The following is a 23,510-nucleotide window of genomic DNA, read 5'->3' on the forward strand; positions in this document are numbered from 1 at the left end:
ATGGGAATATATCGACTTCTTTCAGACATACAGTATGTAAAGGCTTCTTAAGGCTAAAGAGTTCTGAGCAAGACGGGACGCAATCACAGTCCTCTTAGGACAAATGGGGAGGCAAGTCCTCAGAGTAGATGCATTTTTCCTGAGGTCACTCAGTAGAGAATTAAGAATTGAACCTAGGTCTCTCTAATCCATGGTTCTTATTCTGAGTGACTCCGGTTTTTTCTTTTTTTTAAAAATATACCCTTAAGAGCAGGAACGAACCACTCTGGGGTACCAAGGCGCTAATAACTGGTTTTCAGTGGCGCCTTGGGCGGAAGCTTTAAGCCAAGAGCAATACCAGTATCCTCCTTCCGGAATCCTTAAGGCCGTCACTCAAAATGGTAAAAATCCGCCCGTCCCGGGGCATCTTGGGAAATGTAGTTCTACCTTTATTAAGACTGTGGGGTAAGTGCTATGTAGAACTTCATTTCCCCGATGGCTGTGTGCTTCGTTACCAGAGCTAGAGCTGAAAGGCCGAAACCTTCATCTAGGATTTTTTAAGTTCTCAGGAGTTAAGTGTGACAGCGAAGTGAAGCTTTTGGCTGCTCGGCCGGTTACCTCATCTGGCAGAGCTAGAGGACAAGAACGTGGCGCCCATCGAGCAACCCAACTTCCGGTCGGAGGGCAAAACCTAGGGCGCTTCTCCTTTAATTGCGGTGGGCGGGACGCGGCGACGCCACCGGCGTTGCTATTGGCGGCGATTGGGGGCGCGGAAACTGAACTGGCACAACTGTCGACCCAGCTATCTCCCGCATTTGGGGCGCCGCTGGTACTACCAGCCCCGTTAGCCCTGCCATGGCTGCTCACAGCCAGGTAAGTCCCTGGAGAGTGGGCGCCTGGCTGGTTGGAACAATGGCCGCGAGAGGGGCGGGTGATGACGTGGGGTTCTAAGGTGACCTCCTCATCCAAGATTACAGGGTGGGCCGGGCATTGACTTAGCACCCCAAGTGCCAGGCTAGATGCTGGACCACCAGGGCGAACAAACAAGTCCCTGCCTCTGGGATGTACGATTTATCGAGGAAGACACAATCAAGGCCCGACCCTTGTCGTGGCCCCAGACGTGGCCCCAGACGTGGCCCCAGACGTGGCCAGGGTGAGCCTCGTAAGTTTGTCCTCTTCAGAGCAACAGGTCTTTTTGGAGGTGACATCCTTTCCCAACAAGTAGAAGCAGTAGGCCTTTGGGATGCCTGGGATGGCGGAGGCCTGCAGTGTGACATGGGCTTGATTCTGACCCCTCTTCCCAATCCAGAAAAGGACTCTAAATTGGTCTTTTAAATAAGAATTTGCTTCTACATGACCAGGTGATAGCTGGTGGCGCCTGAGAAGACTTGGGTAGAAATAGGAGCCAGACTTTTGATTGCCAATTTGATATTCTGTTTACATTTAGCCACACACAGATTTTAGGGGAGAGGAGGCCTACAAGCAGGAAACCGCTCAGGGAAGAAGGCATTGGGAGGGAAGGGGTCTCACTGATCAGGGTTGAACGTGCTTCTGCCCACTGAGCCTAGGATGGACACGACCTCACCCGTATGTTTCTAAGAGGCTCTGGTGAGGACAGGAGGCAGAATGAGTGAGTACTTGCTGCTTAGTTGGAGCCTCCCCCTGATCTACCCCACCATCTGTTAAAAGGCGTGGTCCTGCAGGTGTGCTTGGGCGGAGCTGGGCACTGGGCCTCACCTTTGTTTAGGGTAGGTATAGCTTTGTGGAATAGCAATGGCTTTCATAGAAATATCCTTTCCCAAAGTTGTTTTGTTTTTTGTTTTTGTTGTTGTTTTATTTTGTTTTTAATTTCTGATGTTTGAGATAGAGGGAGATAACTTACTATGGTCTTGGCTATTTTGGAACTTACCTTGTAAACCAGGCTGGCCTTGAACTCACTGAATTCCACCTACCTCTGCCTCCCAAGTGCTGGGATTAAAGGTGTTTGCCCCCACACTGGGCCCATATTCATTAGTTGTGAATTTATTGATTCTTCTGTTCGTTCTTGGATGCGTGTTTGCTGATTGTGTACCTATTCTTGCCATACTAGTTTTTAGTGGATTCCTTAGGATTTTCTACGTACAAGATCGTGATTCGAGTGCTTTTAACATCTCCTGGTTATAGGAAGAGTCTTGGTTCCAGAGAAGCCTTTGTTTCTGGTTACAACCATTTGACCTTGCTCTTTCCCAGGAGGACCCCTCACTGGAGAGACATTTTAAGGGCCACCGAGATGCAGTTACCTGTGTGGACTTCAGTCTCAACACCAAGCACCTGGGTAAGGGAAGGCGAGTTTTTCTCTGGGAGATGGGAACACCAGTGTACAGCTAAGACATGCTGCTTTTTCTCGCCCTTGGCTTTGGTTCTAGCTGCCAGCCTTCTGGACACTGGGCTGATTAGGCTCCGTAAGCTCCTTTTGCATGAACAGAATCTAATGTTCAGAGAGGTTAGGAGCCTTGACAAGGTCATGCAGCATTTATTTATTTAGGTATTCATTCATTCATTCATTCATTCATTCATTCCTCTTATTGAAAATAGAGTCTTTTCTCACAAAATATGTCCTGATGACAGTTTCCCCTCTCCCTACTATTCCCAGTTCTTTCCCACCTCCCTTCCCATCTGGATCTGCCCCCTTTCTCTCTCTCATTGGAAAAGAACAGGCTTCTAAGGGGGGGATAATAATAAAACATAACAAAATAAAAGGTAATAAGATAAAACAAAAACTATCACATCAGATTTGGACAAAACAAATAACAGAAGGAAAAGAGCCCAAGAGAAGGCACAAGAATCAGAGACCCTGGACTGGAGAAATGACTTAGCGCTTAAGAACACTGGCAGATTTTCTAGAGGACCTGACCCAAATTCAGTTCCCAGCACCACATGGCAGCTCAAAACTGTCTGTAGCTGCAGTCCCAAGGGATCTGACACCCTCCCACAGATATACTTGCAGGAAAAACACCAAGTGTACATTTTAAGAAAAAGTATTAAACACTTGTTTACACATTCAGGGATCCCATAATGACGTTAAATTGGAATTTATATAATGTACCTTGGAGGGCCTGGGTGCAGACCCATGCAGGCTCTGTGCATGCTGGTAATGGAGTTTGAAGAGAGAAACTAGGGCCAGGCGTGGTGACATGCAGCTTTAATCCCAGCATTTGGGGAGGCGAGGGAGGGGAGTCAATGTGAGTTCGAGGACAGCCAAGGCTACACAGAGAAACCCTGTCTTGAAAAAACCAGCAAAAGGTCTGAAGAGATGGCTCAGCGCTTAAGAACACTGATGTAATGGTTTGCTCTAAGCAAAGAAGGAACTGACACCATTGTTTGTTCTCTCCTTGGGCTTCTTATTAGGTTTGGTTCTTTCTTTTATTTTTATCCTATCTATCTCTATCCCGATCTATCTATCTATCTATCTATCTATCTATCTATCTATCTATCTATCTATCTATGTATTCTTTGGGAGAAGATTTCTCTGTGTAGCCTTGGATGTTCTGGAACTCACACCATAGACCAGGCTAGCCTTGAACTTGAAGAGGCTTCTTGCCTTTGCTCTCAAGTGCTGGGAATAAAGGTGTACATTGCCTCCTCCACCACCACCTGCCTTTCTTTTATTTTTAACTTAGATTGCCTTATTTTATGCACATGAATGTTTTACCTGCATGTACGTCTGAGTACTATATGTGTGCCAGGTGGCCCCAGAGATAATATCAGATCTCCTGGAACTGGAGTACAGAACCATGTGGGAATTGAACCTAGATCCTCTAGAAGGGTAGCAAGTGCTCTCAATCACTGAACTATCTCTCCAGCACCAAGTTGGGTCCTTTCTTTTATTTTTTTTTCTTTCTTTTAAAGATTTATTTATTTATGTATCTGGGTGTTTTGCCTGCATGTACATTTGTACACCAAAAGAGGGCATTGGATCCCATGTGACTACAGTTCTAGATGGTTGTGAGCCACCATGTGGTTGCTGGGAATTGAACTCAGGTCCTCTGGAAGAGCAGCCAGTGCTCTTAACCACTGAGCCATCTCTCCAGCCCCAAGTTAGGTCCTTCCAATAGTACAGGGCCTTTTGTGTCTGACAGGCTCTTAGAGTATCAATGGTGAGACCAAGGGCCTTGGGTTGTAGTACAGAAATGTCATGCAAATGTCCTGTGTTGGCCTGCTACAAGGAGAACTGCCAGGCCATAACTGTCCAAACTATAGGTCAGTAATCACAGATGCAGGCCGTCCCAATGGGATCCTGTCATCGTCCTTTGGGGAATGCCTGTGATGGTGGAGATGGGCTGTTGTGCCCCTGCATCCCTGGCATTGAGGTGGGTGCTCGTGATTCTTGAGATCTGAGAATCATCTTGTTACTACTCTCTTCAGCCAGTGGCTCCATGGACTCAACCCTCATGATCTGGCACATGAAGCCCCAGTCACGTGCCTACCGCTTCACGGGCCACAAGGACGCTGTGACTTGTGTGAATTTCTCCCCATCGGGACACCTGCTTGCCTCAGGCTCCCGAGACAAGACCGTTCGAATCTGGGTACCCAATGTGTGAGTTCTGGACTTCAAGGGACTGACAGCATCGAGGGACTTGGTATAAGAGCTGTCCCTCCTTGGGTCCTTATCCTGGCTTTGAGCTTGTCACAGTGGGACATGTGACCTCTGAGGTGCCATCAGAGGCTGAAGCTTCGCTTGGGCTGTCTCCTTATGTTGGAATGGCTGCTACCTGGTGTTGCGGCTCACACGAGGGTGGTGGTGGTGGGAAAAGCGCTTTGTTTCTGTTGGGCAGCTCTGGCCTCTTTGGGGTGAGACCAGGACACTTAGGCCTAGGGAGTTGGCGAGAACTTTGGTGTCCTTGTAGGTTCTCATGTCTGTTATGAGTCTCCTGAGTCTGGATGTCTATCCTCAGCAAAGGTGAGTCAACTGTGTTCCGTGCACACACGGCCACAGTGAGGAGCGTCCACTTCTGCAGTGATGGCCAGTTGCTCGTGACAGCCTCTGATGACAAGACAGTCAAGGTGTGGTCAACTCATCGCCAGAGATTCCTGTTTTCCCTGACCCAGCACATCAACTGGGTCCGCTGTGCCAAGTGAGAATTTCCTGTCTGGAGAACCTGGGAGCGTGAAGGGTTTGGGGTCAGAAGGGCTTGCAGGTGTCAGCTTGTAACCTTGGGCAGGTTGTTTACCTCCCTTTAGTGTACCCCTGAGTCTTATTTTTCTGTACGGGTAACTTTTTTTTTTTTTTTTTTTCCCGGAGCTGGGGACCGAACCCAGGGCCTTGTGCTTCCTAGGCAAGCACTCTACCACTGAGCTAAATCCCCAACCCCGAGTCTTATTTTTCTAATCTGTAATATGTCAATAGTGGTTGCTGTATTGAACTTGTTGGGGGAGCATCATTGAGCTCTATGTGACACATATTAGTCAGCCATGACCCTCTGTCAGGTGTGTGGAGCACTCCCAGGCTAGCAGATAGCAGCCGCAGCAGCCACAAGTCCTCTCAGTACCACGGTGTGCTTTCTCCTTGTTCCTGAGGACAGTTCTGCCAGCTAGGTAGCATCTTCTTTAGTTTGCAGAGAGAGAAACAGGCTTCCAACAGAGCAGTATCTACTCAGCTTAGTTATACTTCAGAGCTGCTGGGTAAGGACTTGGTGTGGAGGCCCTGGCTCTGGTGTGGGAGGTGGGATGCCAGTGGCTTGAAGAATTACAGAAAACATATTCCTGCCTGTGGTTTTGTCAGCTTCTTTAACAGAGCTTTCTCATGTCACAGCTCTGCTCCAGAGGAGGGTGTCCAAGGAGCACTAAGAAACCATGAAAGTCGGAGGTTGGGGACCACTGAACTATCTTCCTCTGGAAGTTTCTTATTCTCTATGACAGAACCATTCTTATTCTGGGAGGGCCCTGCTCAGAGAGCGGGTACTGATAGGGAGGGCAAGCCAGCAAAGTTGGGTGTTAAGTCCTCAGTAGACCTTGAATAATAAGTCTCAGGACCTCCATGTGTTTTGTTGGCCTTCATATTTTGCTGATGTCCTCATGTGGTGTTCCTGACCACCGCCATGTATCAAGCAGCACCATCTGTGTACTGCTATAGGCCATCTGTCTCCTGGGCGTTCTGTGCTACCGTGTGCTTGCTACGGGTGGGCACTGCAGAGGGTCTGTCTCACAGAGGAGGCCGCTTGTCCAGGATCACTCAAGGTATCAGAGCAGCACATGCCCGTAGGTGGTTCTCGGGTCAGGCAGTTGCTGGTACACACTTGGGAGGACTTGGGAGGCTGAGGCAGGAGGATTGCCACAGTTTGATCTACATATAGCGTTGCAGGCCAGCCAGTGCTACACAGTAAGACCCTATGTCAAAACAACAACATTAAAAAGCCTTAATGCGGGGTTGGGGATTTAGCTCAGTGGTAGAGTGCTTGCCTAGCAAGCGCAAGGCCTGGGTTCGGTCCTCAGCTCCAAAAAAAAGAAAAGAAAAGAAAAAAAAAAAAAGCCTTAATGCCAAAGAGTTCCTGGATCAGGCAATAGCACGCTAGAGGAAGTGGCTGTAGAGAACACAGTGTGGTACTCAAAGTAGTGTGACTTATGGTCCTGTCAACCTAGGTTCTCTCCTGACGGGCGGCTCATCGTGTCTGCCAGCGATGACAAAACTGTCAAGCTGTGGGACAAGACCAGCCGGGAGTGTGTCCACTCATACTGTGAGCACGGCGGGTGAGTCTCTGTCGTCCTCCCACTGCGGGTCCTGCACAGAGTAGGTCAGGGCATGGTGACCCAGGGGCCTTCAGGGGCTGGGCTGTGCATATATCAGCCCTGCTTGCTGCTCGTCAACTGAATATGCTTTTCATACGCACTTTTACCTTTTCCTTTGTAGATGGAGAGTTAAGCCCCATCCTTATCCCATAGACAGCAGAAATTTTTTACCTAGAGTTACACAATAATTTGGTCTCTTTTCCCCCTTTTAGTTTCTAGTTCTCAAAATTATAATGTGTCTTTCTGAACATTGAATCAACCCCCTAAACTGTATGTCAGAACTTAGTGTTCCCCCATGGTGATGATTTATGAATGAAAGCCTCGGTTCTCGTAGCTGGTATTGGCTCTTTGTCCTATGCCGCATTACTCAGGCAGAGTAGGCGGGGCCTCTGAGCTTTTCTACTGTCTAAGCAGACTGCCGCTTCACTCCTCATGCCTTAAGCTGGGCCTCTCCCACCGCATGGCAGGGATCCCTCCAGAGTGCCTGAGTATTTATGCATGTGCACTGGAGGCTCTTGACTGGTCTTCCAGAGACAGATGGGCGAGCAGCCCTTGTAGCACTGCCAGACCTTCCCACCCACAGCTCAGTTGGTGGGACCTGCCTTGGAGCTAGCCCTGGCAGAAGGACCCCAGAGCACCTTGGCTGACCTGCTGGTCTGAAGATAGCTATCTCCACTTGTATTTAAAAATCAGCCGGGGGCTGGATGTGGTTACACACACTTGTAATCTTAGTCCTGAGGAAGGGAGGTAGGAAGGTCGGCCGGGCGACATACTGAATATGGAGGTGTTGTCTCAAAAAAAACTTAAAGACAATGGGGTTGGGATTTAGCTCAGTGGTAGAGCGCTTGCCTAGCAAGCGCAAGGCCCTGAGTTCGGTCCCCAGCTCTGAAAAAACAAAACAAAACAAAACAAAACAAAAAAAAAACAAACTTAAAGACAGAAGAGGAGGGGAAGGAGGGAGGAACATGGTTCCTGATAAGTCTACTTTATGTCACTGCTGGTCACTGTTGTCAGCTGCTTTTTGGTGTCTCCTGGCTACCTGGTAAAGAAGCATGTTCCAGGTTGAGGGACCTGTGTGACCAGACACACAGGGAAAGGGCGCTTTGGGTGCGTCCTATCCAGGGAAGAACTCTTACAGTATGTGACTGTTCTCTCTCCAGCTTTGTCACCTACGTGGACTTCCACCCCAGTGGGACCTGCATTGCTGCTGCTGGCATGGACAACACGGTGAAGGTGTGGGATACTCGGACTCACCGGCTGGTGCAGCACTATCAGTGTGAGTGTCGAGCAGTGTCGCAAGCCCACAAGCCGCCACTGCTGAGACGGTGTGAGGGCTGGGCATCTGCTTCATTACTGCGCTGCTTAAATAGGCCCAAAGACAGCCCCGAGCTGGGAGGATTCCTGCGGCTGTTGGGTCCACCAGGATGAATAGTTGGTGTGGTAGTCATCTTGGCTTGGAACGTTGGTCAGGTGGTGCCCTGCTATAGCAGAGTCTCACACACGCTGTAGCTGCCGAGTCTTTGGTGAGTTTCTGGCTAGGACTGTTCCTGAGGCCTGCTCCTTGAGAGCGCTATACTACTCATCTCTCCCTGTGACGGAGGTGACTTCCCAGGGCCAAGGAGATGGGCTGCATAGAGGTTGGTGGGACCTTGGCCTCATGTTACCTTCCACAGGTCTTCCTACAGCCATGAAACACGTAGAAGGTTGCTTTAGCTGAGGGCCAGCCCTGGTGCCAGGCCTAGGCCTATGGCCCCTTCTTTAACTGTCACCTGTGGATACAGAGCAGCGGGAGTTGACATTGGGTCTGGAGTTCAGTCTTTAGCACTCTCTACCCCAATATTCCCGTAAGACTTCTGTGGTTGCTTCTCAGACATTGGAAAGCAGCACTTTCTTGGGCTGCCGAGCTGAGGAATCCAGGAACTGGGAGAAGTTCCTGGTTCGGGACAGGACAGAGTGGAGTGTGGATTCTGTAGCCAGCTTCAGCATTCTCAGCTGTGTGACACTAGGTGGTGGGTCAGTGACTCCTCTGAGCTCTTGGGACAGTGATGGGGTTCATCTTACAGGTGGCAAGCCAGGGCTTGACTTACCTCTTGTTAAGAGGGAAGAGTGGCTGGCACAACATGGCTACAGTGACAAAGATGCTGTTGCTGCTGGCCCCAAGTGTTCAGCAGGAGTCATCAGTCACTTGTAGAGACATACAGTCCACGGTGCCACCAGCAGGTGGCAGGCTTAGCCACCAGAACCAGGCCTTTCCTAGTCAGAGCCAAGGCACCTCCCGCTGCTGTGCTTTCAGAGGCTTCCAGAGCAGAGCAGTCAGGTGCACGTCCACCCTCTTTAGACTCAGAGGCTTGGTTTCTGTCCTGGCCCAGGCCCGAGTTAAAGGCTAGGGCTGGAGACTGGGCGCTGTCTCCATGTTGACTGGTGAAGGTGGCAGAGCAAGGAGAGTCTGGGCAGGGAGAGATGAGACAGGAAAGGGACCAGGGAGTGCAGTGGCCAGGAGCGCAGGCTCCTGTGTTCTGTGACCCTTGCCCATGAGGTGATAATCTGCTGAGAGAGTATGTAGGGGTATTACGGTATAGCGCTTGGTGTGGTTTGTGCCACACAACCCTACACTGGGAAAGAGGATTTCTAGCTGTCTCTGGAAGAGTCTCCCTGATAGATTCTTGAGTTCTAGCAGCATGTATCCATTGGAAGATCTTTGAATGCCACCTTTAAACCTAAGGTCCCAAATCCTAGTGACTGGTAACTTTGGGGCGTGACACTCGAGGAGCAAATGGAGGAGGGACATTTGAGAAGACAAGTGTTGAGAGAGATTCTGCTATGATGTGTGGTTGATAGACCCTGGTCATTGGTGCACGGATTTCCATGCTCAGTGTAGAATGAATCAGAGTGGTTAGGCCAAGGGCTGCTTATGTAGAACGAGTAGAGGCGGAAGCTGATGCCGTGCTGGTGGAGGGGCCACCTGGGCCTTGGGATCTGGGACATGAGAAAGAAGGGCCACTGCCATATTCTGAACCATTATGGCTGGAGCTGGAGGACCACTAAAGAGGAAAGGACTCCACAGCAGCCATGAGACCCATGAGACAGCTGGGGAGGGCAGAGTCCAGAGGAGAATGAGATCTCAGGAGGGGGCTGGCAGGAGGTGGAAGAGTTCAGAGGAGGTAGGGAGAGGACTGTGGGTTTCAAGGGAGTGGGCAGAAGTGCAGCTCAGGGCTAGCAGGGCCAGGAGGGCCTTGGGTGAGCATCAAGGCCAAGTTCCGAGTGGACGGGAGTGCTTGCAACCCACAGGTTCCTCTGAAAGCTTTCAGTGGGAGTTTGCTGCTTCTTTGCCTCTTGGGATGGAACTCCTCAGCAAGGCTGCAGGGTCATATTTCTCGGCTGTCCTGCTGTGTGTCGGAGCCTTGTGGGGACTTTGTGCAGCCTATAAACACAGCCGGCTTCCTCCTGAGCTTCCTGCCCAAGGCTGTGGCACCTGGTAGGTGTTCACACGAGAGCAAACTCACCTCTCAGCTTTGGGGATCACCTTCCGGGAGTGGGAGGGGGTTACAGCTCACTCTACTTTCCGATACTGTACCTCTGGCTAGGTCTGCTCAAGTCAAAGGCCTTCACAGAGAACTTGGCTAAAACTCTGCCAGGGAGGGTCACCCTCTTCAGTGCACCCATGGGTCTGTTTGGAAGCTCTCAGCACCGTTGTGGTAGCAAACCTCTGATCTCTCCTCTGTTCCAGATTCCTAAGAAACCCAGGTGAGAGATCTAAGGATACAAAGTTCAATGTCTCCCGCGGTGGTGCGGGATAAGAGGCTGGTGGGCTCTGAGAGAGTGTGGTTAGTGCTTGCAGTGAGTACCCAGCGCCCCGCGCTCATGCTTCTGTCCTCGCCTCGGCTGTTGGAGTAAAGCTTGCTTCAGCTGTGAGTTACAGCATGTAGCCAGTGCTGTTGGTCTAAGGTGGGCTGAGTGTCCTCCCCGGCAAGGTGTTTCTTGGCTCCTGCCTCTCACTGCAAGGAGCAGTTCTGATTTCCTAATTCAGCGAGGAGCCGATGGGCTGGTGGAGCCCTGATAGTGCCAGTTCCCGTGGAGGTGGATTAAGCACCATATGCTCAGAGCCCACGTTAAGACTGTTCAAACATCTGAGCAGCAGCCCCCGCCATCCCTGAAATCCAGAATGTGCTTTGTGGTTTTCGAACATGTGCAGGCCCATGATCCAAGCACAGGCCTGGGTGACCAGCAAGGCATGGCCTCTCCCTGCTTCATCCTCAGGTAACGTGAGGCTTGCCTAGAGCCACACAACTGAGAGCCAAATCTAGCTCTTCAGTAGGAAGGGTCTGGGAGTCTGCCCACTGTTCCCACGCTGAGTCCTACGCACTCTAGTGTTTTATTTACAAAGCTCCTGGGAGAGACGGGTTTTCTTGACAAGTTGTCAGGAGGCTTGGCTTGGTCATTTCCAGAAACTTGAGTTGCTAAGTCTTTGAGTTCTCTGGTCACTGGCTCCTGAGAACATCTGTGTACCTCCATCCTACCCAAGGGGTCTTTGCTTAATTGTATTCATTTTTGTAGGTATGAGTGTTTTGTCAAACATGTACAATACCCAAAGAGGCCAGAAGAGAGCACTGGGCCTCCTAAGACTGGAGTTATATTGTCTTGAGCAGCCATAAGGGTGTGAACCATGACTTGAATCAGGGTTCATCAGAAGAGCAATGAGTGCTTGTGACCACTGAGCCATCTCTTTTAATGTGGTACTAGGAATTGAACCTAGGACATCAAGCATGGCTTTCACCAAGCTATATACCCCAGTCTCATTACGAAGGCCTTTTTGCTCTGTTTTGTTTTTTGATTTTTTTTAAAGTGTGTGTGTGCGTGTGTGCGTGTGTGTGTGTGTGCGCGTGTGCGTGTGTGCGTGTGTGTGCGTGTGTGCGTGTGTGTGTGTGTGTCTGCAGAGGTAGAATAGGATACTGGATCCCCAGATGTTAGGAACTAAACTCAGGTCCTCTATAAGACCTGAGTTATAGGTTACCTGAGTTATAGTTATAAGCAGTACACATTCTTTTTTTTTTTTTTTTTTTTTTCCAGAGCTGAGGACCGAACCCAGGGCCTTGTGCTTGGTAGGCAAGCGCTCTACAACTGAGCTAAATCCCCAACCCCAGCAGTACACATTCTTAACTGTTGGGCTATCTCTCCAGAGCATCATGGAGGGCTTTTAAATGACTTTGCAGCTAGCAAGATACTGAGCCTTTTATTTGGTGTTCTAATTTTTTTAATTACATTAATTGATTTAAATGTTTGTTTGTTTAGAGTGAGTGCATATGTGTGTGCACGTTGCATGTACACACATGTGAATGTGCCATGGCATACTTGTGGAGGTCATAAGACAACTTTGGGGAGTTGGTTCTCTTTCTGTCATGTGGGACTCAGAGATTAAACTTAGGTTGTCAGGTTGTTATTTCTCTGGTCCTATTTGGGGTGTTGGGACTTAATGTATTAGTCAGGAGCAATGCTGGCTAACCTTCTTCACTGTCTCCTACCATCCCAAAGTGGCCATTTATGTGACCTTGCTTAAGGTGACTTAAGGGTCCTTGCTGCTAGTGTCAGGATACATTTAGGTATATTCAGCATTCCTTGGAGACCCAGAGCCACAGGAATACGAGTTAGCATCATGAGGAGCATGTTGGTCCTTGGAAGTGAGCAGACCTCTTTGTGACAGGATGTGGAAAAGGAGCTCAACCCCAGCACTATCTATCTCAGAGAATCCATCCTCCCAGGCACCAGGCTTTATCTGGGTCCCTTGGTATCCCTGGACTCTAGCAGGCTCAGGTTTGCCAAAGGCTTCTTCCTGTACACAAAATAGTGTCCGTGGAAAGGATTGTGTGTACTTAAGTCTCTCTCCAGGTTCTCTGCTGCCCATAAGCTGTAGCCATTTCCTGGTGTTTAGGGGCAGGGGCTACAGGACCCCACTGGCTCTTGGTTGACCTAGAGCAGTGTGCTGCTGAGCGTCTCTGACACAAGTTACAGTTCCCACTCTAGATCACAGCTAGGAGCACACAGCTACCAAATGATAATCTGTGTTGTCCCTGATATCTGCCATAAAGCTAAGGCGACTTGGACAGCTCAGGACGTCATAAAAAGGAGGTTGTTCTTGGACAGTCACTGCTCAAGGCATTGTGACGAGAGGCTCATCCCTTCGTTGGCTGTGAGGAGAGGCTCACCCCTTTGTGGGCATTTGAGAGAATATTATGCAGTGATGGCTTTTGGGGTTGGAATAGATGGATCCTGCCTACTACCTCAGCAGAAGCAGAGTGGAGGAGACTGTGGCCAGCAGTCAAGGCAGGAGAGCAAATGGGGATAGTGGGGGTGGGTTCTATGTCTGGATGTCCCTTGAGCCTGATGTCAGGCTCAGCCCTCCTCGGGGGTCAGTGGCTGTAGAACCCTGGCATTTGTAACAGAGTGGGGCTTCTGTTTCTTTCCTTTGGGGACAGTTTTCTTTCTCAGATAGTGATGGGGTACATAGTTTTGTGTCTACATAGACTGCTGTCTTGGTGGTTCTGGGGAAGCCCAGGGCTCCCTGAGCATGTCTTACTGTGCTCCACCTTTCTGCTACTGGCTGTGCCTCTGCTGCTTTGTCTTAGGTGGATCAGGGGTCAGGGTGGCCTTCACTCCAGGGCAGGCGGAGGGGTCTCTATTCTGTCTCCAGGAGTGGGCTGTAGAAACCTTGAGATCTTTTCCATGCTGCTTCCTGGAGTTGTCATTGGAACGTGTTGCTCAGATATAAATATCAGGTTACATAAAGCCTTGGCTGTCTCCCTAAGTGTTCCTGGGAACATGTCTGCATACTCCCCGCATTCATACACCAATGCGGCTCGCATCTAAAAGGCTCCTTGTAATCCTTGTGGGCTCTGCTAAGGGCCTCGGAGGCTCCTGAATGCTCTCAGAGCCCAGGTGAAAGCCTGGTTTTGAACTTGTCTCTATGTGTGGTGATGCCTACCTCAGGATCATGGTGACCTCAGCTCCACTGTTTCTCCACTAGATCAGTGGTAGTGACTAGGAAGACACTGGGTCTTACCTTTGCAGCCTTTAACAAGCAGGTCCATGCGTTAGCTATGATGTTGCTCCTGACCGCATGGGTCTACCTGTTTCTCTAGCTCCATACACAACATACCCTTAACCTCAAGGAAGGGCTGTGTAGCCCTCGGGGCTTCTGAACATCCATCATAAGTAACTGCTTCCTCTCCATTTTCTTTTTTTTTCTTTCTTTTTTTTTTTTTTTTAAGATTTATTTTATTTATTATATATAAGTACACTGTAGCTGTCTCCAGATACACCAGAAGGGGGCATCAGATCTCTTTACAGATGGTTGTGAGCCACCATGTGGTTGCTGGGAATTGAACTCATGACCTCTGGAAGAGTAGTCGGGTGCTCTTAACCGCTGAGCCATCTCTCCAGCCCTCCTCTCCATTTTCTGAGTTCCGCTTGGTGGGAGACACCAAGCTAATGGTGAGGGACTGTGCTTGTTAGTCTCTGTCTGATAAAGGTTGTGATGCCATGAGACACCCAGGAGTGAGTAGAGTGGGCTGGTGTGAGGCTTGTGGTGTTTTGGAAGGGAGCTGAGCAAGCTTCCTAGGGGGGTTTGCTTTGTGATCACAGACAGGGCAAGAGGCTTCTAGACCCATTGGGAACAGGAGGTACAAAGTCTCCACAGATGGGTAAACCACCAAAGTTGAGAAGATGGAGATTCTTGGAGAGTAAGGGACACCAGAATAGTTGGTTGGTTTGGTGGGAAAGGAGTCTTGAATGGGTAGAGGAGAAGGACACAGGGGCCAGAGGATAGGGATACCCATGCTGGCACTAGGGCAGAGGGTTCAGTTTGAGATTCACTGGTAGCATCCGCATGCCAGCCCCAGCATTGCTATGGTGCCGGCAGAGAAACTGCTCAGTTCAATCAGAGTGATGGTTTGGGATCACAAAGCAGGCTAGTGATGGGGGCCCAGGCCCCTCTGGCTCCTGAAAATCTCTGCATCTTCTGCTTGCTTGTCCCCATACAGGTCCCCTCCTAGAGGACAGCATATTGTGTGTACGTGTCCTCTTCTCTTCCAGCTTTCTGCTGAGCATTGTGGGACAAGGTGAAAGGTCATTTGATCCTTTCACTTGCTGTATGTCTCTCTTCCTTGTGTCTTCCAGTGCCTGCCTTTGGTCCCCATCCATAGATTGTGCCACTCTCCTGGGAAATCCATGGGGGTTCCTTACCTTGCTCATCAATGGCCATCCTAGCCCGGTCCCCTGAGGCCGATGCTGAAGTGCTGTTGACCCTTTTCACCTGTCTCAGGCTCTGGCTGTATTCTGGGGGCCTCTCAGCCAGTACCTGATGGCCATCTTTTCTCCAGTACACAGCGCAGCCGTGAATGCCCTCTCCTTCCACCCATCGGGAAACTACCTCATCACAGCCTCCAGTGACTCGACCCTGAAGATCCTGGACCTGATGGAGGGCCGGCTGCTCTACACGCTCCATGGGCACCAGGTGAGGGGCATTGGTGTGGCGTGGGGCAGAAGCACAGCTTTGATGTAGGTGCGGGGCTAGGTTTCACCTAAGGGGATTCATCTGAGGGGCATTCCCTTGGAGTCAACCGTGGTTCCATCTCAGCCTGGACAATGGAGTGAGACACAGAGATAGGCCTGGCACCAGCAGGAGCCAACCGGCCTTTTTTGTGACCTCAGTTGATTGCTGGGGTTGAACTTGGTGTGCCTGAGGAAGAAGTAGGGAACTGAGGTGGGGGAGGTGTGGGCTGAATGGACTCAGTTCCTAAAGAGCTCCTTGGTCTGGTGATTGAGTAGTGTCCTGGAACCTTAGTCACCAATGGTGTTCTGGGACACACTGATGTCCCATGACCTCAGAGACAAAGATATGTTTTCCGAGGTTGGGGCAAGAGAGGGAATCTGCATGTTTGTTTAAGGACTTCTGGCATTGAATCAAGGGAGCAGAAGTTTTCTACCTGAGCAGCTTCAAAGAACGTTAGCCCTCTGAACTCTGGTGGGTGGTGGCTAGTGTATGGCTCCTGCAGTCATCTATGGGAATAGGTCTGCTTGCAGCTCTCACTGGCTGTTAGCCCGGGGCCAGGCCTCAACCGTTCCCCTACCAGGGAGTTGTGCTGTAGCTGTCTTCTGCTAAATGGATCAGTCACCAAAGTATCGTCTGTTGGAACATCGTCACTGCGTGCAAGTCGGGTCCAGGGATTTTAAGTTTGTCCTTTACTCCATCTGTGAGCTGGAGGAAGGCAGGATAAAGAGTAGGTCAAGTCCTCAAGGGCTATGGGGGCCCTGGAGCGAGGTGTGGAGGATCTGGCCTAAGGCTTCTGAGCGGTTTTGGAGACCTGTTATCTGCTGTTACGTTACATGGAGTCTTTTAGCCATGGCTCAGAGGTGAGGACATAGCCTTTTCTTCTTTCTTGGGCCCTGAAAACTGCTTGTCACCCAGTGTAGTGGTGAGGCCTGTCTTCGCTGTGTTGAGGAGCTGAAGGCCCTGTCTTCCTTGGGCCACCACAGCCAGGTACAATGTGCAGTGGCCTGGAGTGTAGTGACTGCAAGCCATTGCTTAGACTCACGTGTAACCAGTGTGGGTCTTGGAACAGGAGAGCCCGTGAATGTCACCTCTCCTGCTTCCCATGGGCAAAACAAAAGCACTCCTCAGAAGCAACACGTAAGCAGGTGCATATCAAATGATGGCCCTGATTTTCCCTCTTTCTCTGAGGGTCCAGTGTTCTGGTGCATTATGCAGCACACAAAGGCAAACCTGTTGACATGGTTCTCCCTGCATCTGTCTGTCATCTGCTCCCTGCCCACTGGGTCACACAGGAGGGAGACAAAATGAATGTCGTGGTCCTATGCTCTGGTGCTTTCAGCACTTAAGGCAGAGGAGCTAAGGAACTAAAAATGGGCAGGCTGAGCCTTAGAAAACTCAAAGGGTTGGGTAAGAGTGGGCAGACCTGCCTGTCTCCTATGGTGTAGCTCAGATGGAGGTGATAGTCAGAATAGAAGTCCATGTATTTCTCTCTATTCATCCTCTAAGTTCCCCAGCCAACACAGAGACAGGGCTGTTTGTCACAGGTTTTACGGGTTTCTCTTCTTGAGGTCTATGATGCCCAGTCCTCTGTTGTGGTACTGCAGGCCCAGGGTATCCTAGGCTTGGCTTCTTCAGAGTTCTGCAAACTGGCCAGGAAGTGAGGGATTGTCTGGCCCTGCTCCATGCCCAGGTTTCCCAGGATTCCTGCCCTTTCTAGAGACACTTATTTTTAGTCTACCTACTTCCTCTTCAAGACCCCTGTGCACTCCCAGCTGGTGGTGGCCGCTCAGTGCTGTTCTCCACACCTGGTTTCCTCGTCCTCTCAGCAGAGGGTGGCTGTGTGAGCTTTCTCTTGGGTGCTTACTAATGTAGAAGTGGTTTCTGGTTTGAGAAGTTGAATGCCAGGGTTAGGGCAAGGCAGTGAATGTGAGGTCAGGGCTGAAGGGAGAAAAGGAAGGCCACGACTGCTCATATGTGTGGTAGGGGAGAAGGCTTATTGTAGATAAAAGAGAGATCATAGCCCGAGGCATACACATCTCGGAGAGGCCAGAGTGAACATGATCCTAAGCCAGGCCATGTGAAGAGGGAGAGGAGAGGAGAGCCAGGAGAGTAAAGGGCAGACAAAAAGGATTGGTAATCAAACGGCTGGATTATATAGGGAAGGGCAGCCCAGCCATACTTGGTAACCGAGGAATGCTGGCTTCTCAGTCCGCTTTGTGATGGTTTGCGACCTAACAAGGGCTGCTTGGGCCTTATTTATCCCAGCCCAGTCCAGCTCCCCCTCCTGGCTCTGCCCTGTTTGGAGGTTCAGTGTCAGCTTCCTGAAGAGGAGAATGACCTTGACTATCTGGGTCGTTGGTTAAAAAGCCCACCAGCTGGAGGAATTCTGTGCATATGGAGAACTATGGTCAAGAATGGTCTGATCTGGGGCTGGGGATTTAGCTCAGTGGTAGAGCGCTGATCTAGGAAGCGCAAGGCCCTGGGTTCGGTCCCCAGCTCCGAAAAAAAGAACCAAAAAAAAAAAAAAAAAAAAAAAAAAAAAGAATGGTCTGATCTACTCCATGCTTGGAGGTTAGTCTGGGCTATCTGTGACTTGAGAGTTTGTCAGCTGCTACCAAACAGGTTTGGCTCAGCTGCAGGAAGTTCTCTGTACTCTTCTGGTTGAGAGAGGATTTGCTTGTAGTCACATCACAAGAGGCTCTAGACCACCAGTTCCCAGTCCCAAGTACTACTCCACCTGGGAAATCCATTCCTGCCTTGATCTTCCAGAGAAGTGCAGGTGGGCTCTGGTGCCTTAAGCTTTCACATCCTGTTCCAGGGGGCAGTGACATGGTGGGAGATGAAGCGCAGCTGTTACCCCACACCCAGCTTTATGCAGCTTAGGAGCTCTAGGGCTGGCAAGCGGTTCCGCCCTGCTGATAAGCAGTGTGGCAGATTTGGAAGCACTTCTGAGGACAGGTGACACTGAGAGAGCCTCACGAGCTTCTCAGGACAGCCTCTCACGGCACAGTTTCTGCCGCACCCACTTGCCTATCACATGGTTTTGACATTTGCATTGTGGTTCTTACCCTTGGCTCTGCATCACTGATCTGGTTAAGATGCCAACAAGTCTCATGGTAGCTGTATCCCTACTTTATTGTTGTGTAACCCTGTTCTGGCCTACTGGGAAGGATACCCCATGAAACTAGGCTAAACTTGGGAGGACATCTATGGGTTATGGGGCTCTCACTGTGTGGCAGTCCCCAGGCATAATCCCCAGACCGCTGTCACAAGGATGTCCATTGAGAGAGAAAGCAACTTCCTTCTGCTTCCATTTCCACCTGAGGGAAGAGGACCAGCATGGGCTGAGGGTGGGGCCTGCGGGAGGTCAGCCTCAGTCATACCAGGAAATAGCCCTTGACCAGGAGGGAGGGGCTGTGCATGCTAGAGAGCTGTGCTTCCATGTTCTGTCAGGGCAAGGCCTAAGCAAACCTTTTGGGGAGACTGTAGGGAGGGTCCCACATAGGAGGAGGAAGGGCCAGGGCTGCAATGCTTTGGGTGACTTTCTTATCTGGGTTGAGGCCGCAGCTGCCTCAGTCCGTCTTCCCATCGTCTCCTTGGACACAAGGGCATTAGCATGAAGTAACTTGCCAAGCACCAGAACGAGCTCAAAGTTAACTCAGTCGGTTTTGGGTTTCTTAGATTGGACCTGTGTGCAAATGTGGAAGCAGATATTAGCCAAGGAGTCTGACCGTGTGGCAGTCTGGTCATTCTCTGGTGTATGATGGACCAGACTTCCCAGTGGCCCACTTGAAGGGCATTCTGTGTGCAGCAAGGGGTTTGATGTAGGGTAAAGGACCCCCACTGTGAGAATAGAGTCTCACAATGTGGGGCAATGGACTTAGTTTTGCATGAGTGGCTTACTTTGTTGAGCTAAAGGCTCACTCTGAGTTGAGGGGCTCACTCTCGGATGAGGAATTTGCTCTGTGTAGGAGAGCCTCATTTTGGGATAAGGACTGAGTCTGTTGAGCTAAAGACTTCCTCTGTGGGTTACGGGGCTTTCACTGTGTGGAGTGAGCTGAGGGCTCACTGCAGGGTAAGCAGGATTGCCTAGCTCCACGTCTTGTTTGTTATAACAAATGCCTTAATACCATACCTCCAGGCATGGTAGCATACTGTAGCGTCCCAGGATTGAGGACTCTAAGCCAGAAGGTTTATGAGTTCAAGGACAACCTGAACTACATAGTGAGCTATTGCCTTAAAACAACAGCTATAAATAAAAAAATTCCCTAGTTGGGCAATCGATGAAGATAGAAGTTGTTTCCTCACGCTCTGAGCCTGGGAGGCCCAAAGTCAAGGTGCTGGCCTTGGTGAGGGTTGTTGCTATTCTCGGCTTTCGAGGTGGTACCTCCACACCACCTCCTTCTGGGGAGGAGGCCAGGGTCACATGTTCTACCTCACTTGGCAGAGATTAAGTGGGCAAAAAAGCTAAGTCCCCTGTCCCCTCTGTCCATTTATAAGGCATAGCCTGACCACCTGATTTCTCTAAGACCACACTTTAGAACCCTCACTGCTTTGGGACTAGATTTTAACATGAATTTTTAGAAGAACAAAAACATTTGAACCATCAGAGGGATAGAAATTGGTAAGTTTATTGTAGGCATAAAGATTGCTGGTGTTGTCCTGTGGACCTGGCTTTGGAGCTCAGATTCCCGTAGTCAATTTTACAGTCTACGTTGCTTGCCTGCACCTGGGGCGTGTGTGGCTGGCTCTTCTGAGGTCCTTTGGGAACACTGGGGTGACATGGCTGACAGGCCAGACAGCTGGATGAGTTCTTCGCTGACTTGGACTTGCCTGAGCCCTGGACCTTTCTCGCTCTGCCTTAGCTTGGAGCCTCTCAGCAATGGCGGGAGGCAGTGGCCTGTCTACAAGGCTCTAGATGCAAGCCTGAGTGGACACTGTCACTGTTTCATTCACTGGATCAGGTCAGCTCCAGAGAGGGGCCTGCTCTGGGTCTGAAGCTTGGGGGTCTGCCTCGATGGTGACTGAAGCAGGAAGGAAGAATTCCCAGCTTGTGTCTCCAGTCAGTGCAGATTTAGGGAATTGAGAGTGGTGTGCCCCCTCATTTTACATCAGGGAACACCAGCAGGAGAGGGAAGGGCTTTCCCACTAACCGCAGCTGTCATTTAAAGCTTCGTGCCCTGAGCAGGTCCCTCACAGATCCGTGTGGCAAGTGTGGGGGCAAGATGCTAGAAATACAGATTTATTTTTCTGTGTTTTCTGAAGCGTAGTCTTGAGCCACGCTCATTTCGGTTTAAATCCCCTGGAGCTATTTGGGAGAGGATCGTGGGTGGGCGTGGGCAGAGAGTTAAATCTGGTATTAGTGGCTGTGCACTTGTATGCGTGTTACTGCAGACTGTTACTGTGGAGAGACTAAGCTGCACGCCATCCGGTGAGCACAGGCGCCTGCCCTAGTGTGGGTGGGAACGTTTGCATTGGACAGAGGCTGCTAGCTGTCCTCGGTGGGCTCCTGAGGGACCCACAAATGTGTTCTGGGCATGTGGACCATGCCAGGTTCTAGGCTGGGCTTGGGGAACTGGAGGAGAAAGAGGAATCTTTGGTGCTTGGGCAGCCCCTGGAGCTTCAGCAATGGAAATGAGATTCTGGAACGTGTCTCTTCACCCCGTGTCTCAAGTGCACTTAGTCATGTTCCAATCACTTCGTTTCTGAGTATGCTGGTAGTCAGCAGGGTCTACTTGGGATTGGTTGGACTCCTCTGGGAAGTGTAAGGGGCCATGTAGACAGGGAGTGGTAGCTTAAGAAACCTAGAGTGGGCCAGACCTTTTGCCTTCTAGCAACCCAGAGTGGAGAACTGGGAGCAGAGTCCTGGGTTGAGAGAGAGACTTGCTGTTCCTGGGTAGCACCTCCTACACAGAGTTGTAATGTCCCTGTGGGTCACCACTTCGATTTATCAACACCTGATAGGCTGGACTGAATTTCAGCACAGGGTCAGAGGCCAGAGCACCCACACCAAAAGTCCGCTGGCCTCCTAGTCACCACATCTCTGATGGCCACTCTTCTTTTTGTCCTTCTCAAGGAGTGCGTGGTGTGACAGCCCTGTTTGTTTACTGGTACATGGTGTGTCAGGGTACCCGGCTAGACTTTGGCCAGCATAGCTCTTAGGGCACCATGGTCGGAACCAGGTGCCATAGAGTCTGGGGGGAGTGAGGAGAGTGCCGAGGTCTGGACAGGCTGCTTAAGGGTAGTAAAGTATTCAGTGGAATCACTATGGAGCTGTCTGCCTACCCTCCCTCCCTCCATCCCTCTCTCCCTCTTCCTTCCCTCCTTTTTCTTGTTTCACTAATGCTTGCTGTTTAAAGGAAATAGACAGGGAACTGACCAGATGGTTTGTGGGTAAAGAACCTTGCTGCCAAGCCTGATGACCTACATTCTATACCCAGAACCCATGTGGTAGAAATAGAGAAGCGACCTCTGCAAGTTGTCCTCCTACTTCCACATGCGTGCCATGGTGCACACATGTTCCTGCCAAATAATTAAAGTGTAGAGGGGAAAAAAAACAAAATAGCATAGATTCTGTGAGTCTGGAAATTGACAAAGGAAAAGAGGCATGTGGTGAAATGACTGGATGTGAGTTCAGCCAAGCACAATAGGGTGACGAGAGAAGACAGGGTAGATAGCATGTGTATGCAGTGTTCATGACGGATTAAGAAACATCACCTCATAAAACCACTTCGGGGAAGGAGAGGCGTTGGCCCTAGCCGAGCTTAGGAAGCATCTACATGGATGCAGTCAAGAATCAGACAGGGTTGTCAGCACAGGGGCTGCTCTGCTAATGTGGGGGTGCAGGGCAGCTGGACTCTACACTGCTGAAAGCCCATCGAGAGATGATGCTCGGGCCACATTTAGGACTCAGTGTAGAGGGACCAGGGACAGACCTATCCTTGGGAGGGAAGAACTCAGCAACATCCCTGCTTGGAGCTGGCACAGTGCACAGGAGTGATTAATCAAAAGGGAAGAATAGGCCACCACAAAGCCAGAGCATACCATATTTGATCAGTGACATGGATAGAGGAAGATTCATTCACTTCCAAATAACTCACTGCCTGAAGAAGAACTTGGGTCAAAACTGGCAATCTGGGAGGGCATGCCAGTGAAAACATTACAGACTAGCGACTTCCTGGGGTCTGGCTAAGGTGGAGTCATAGACAGATTTGTAGCCTCAAATTTATTTAAGATGAAGGAAGATTGAAAATGACTGAAGAGCTCAACGTTGGAGGCTCTTGAAGGGATGATGAGGAAGAGTCCTTTTGTGGCCTAGCCTTTGAGGAGCAGTGAGCAGTCAAGTTAGAATGCTGGCGAAGGGAGGACAGAGGCTGGCAAGATGAGCAGAGGCTGGCATGTTAAGGCCTGAGAGCCGAGGCCAGAGCATGTCAGCATGGAGAGAGCCTGGTCTGCACAGTCAGTTTAAAGAACACATCATCATGTGATCTTGTCATCAAGCAAACATCATAGCCCGTACTTGACAAACCGAGGTGGCCACAATGGCATGGGGATGCAGTCTGACAGGAGTGCAGGCTACACTCAGTGCCCCAGGCTGCCTACTTGGGTCTGGGCTGCCTCACAAGCTGCTGGATGAGAGTTGTTCTCTCTAGGAATGCAGAGGGTCCTGGTTGCAGGTGCCCTGCGGTCCTCTTAGTAGACGTGCACTGCTGGGGAGGAGTGTGGGTGGGCCCCACAGAGCCTCCTGGCTGCTTGTGCATCCCTGAGTCTCCTGAGAAAGCACCAGAACTTCAGCCCCTGGCCTCTGGCCCTGATCTCCCTGTAAGCAGGGTGAATTCTCCAGTGAGTCACTGCTGTTGCTGCTGACATCTTGTTCCCAGCTTGGCATCTGGTGGTGGAGTGATGACAGGCAGGGGAGGGAGCCACAGTGTGTGTTTGCTTCCTTCATTGCTGGCCCTTCCTGGGGCTCTTCCCATGATCTCCGGGTGGGCAGAGGGGCCTGTCTGCTTTTGAACCTCTGTGCTCTGGTTTCCTTCCTGTTTCTTTCTTTCCTCTTTGTTTTTCCCGCTCACAGTAAAAAGCATTTTGTTGTCTTTATTATTATTATTATTATTATTATTATTATTATTATTATTATTATTATATCACTGCCATACATTCATCAAAAACTTCCAAATATGAAAATGGCCAAGATTGTCAAGAAGCAGGTAGCCATTCTTTG

The 23,510-nt window shown here is 50.3% G+C and overlaps 1 protein-coding gene across 4 annotated transcripts in view; it reads left to right on the forward strand.

Annotated features, from left to right (window-relative positions):
• The first annotated feature begins 484 nt into the window (after positions 1–484).
• Positions 485–23,510, forward strand: part of Poc1a (POC1 centriolar protein A) — a 68,491-nt gene continuing 45,465 nt past the window's right edge. For 2 of the 4 annotated variants that reach the window (XM_087563400.1, XM_087563401.1), the window contains exons 1-7: positions 739–852; positions 2,209–2,293; positions 4,384–4,555; positions 4,914–5,093; positions 6,598–6,705; positions 7,905–8,020; positions 15,117–15,250. In XM_087563400.1, the coding sequence (XP_087419526.1) occupies positions 835–852; positions 2,209–2,293; positions 4,384–4,555; positions 4,914–5,093; positions 6,598–6,705; positions 7,905–8,020; positions 15,117–15,250 (813 nt within the window). In that variant the 5' untranslated portion in view covers positions 739–834. 4 annotated transcript variants of the gene reach the window in all.

Source organism: Rattus norvegicus, chromosome 8, assembly GCF_021556685.1.
Source record: "Rattus norvegicus strain SHRSP/BbbUtx chromosome 8, alternate assembly SHRSP_T2T, whole genome shotgun sequence".
Taxonomy (NCBI): domain Eukaryota; kingdom Metazoa; phylum Chordata; class Mammalia; order Rodentia; family Muridae; genus Rattus; species Rattus norvegicus.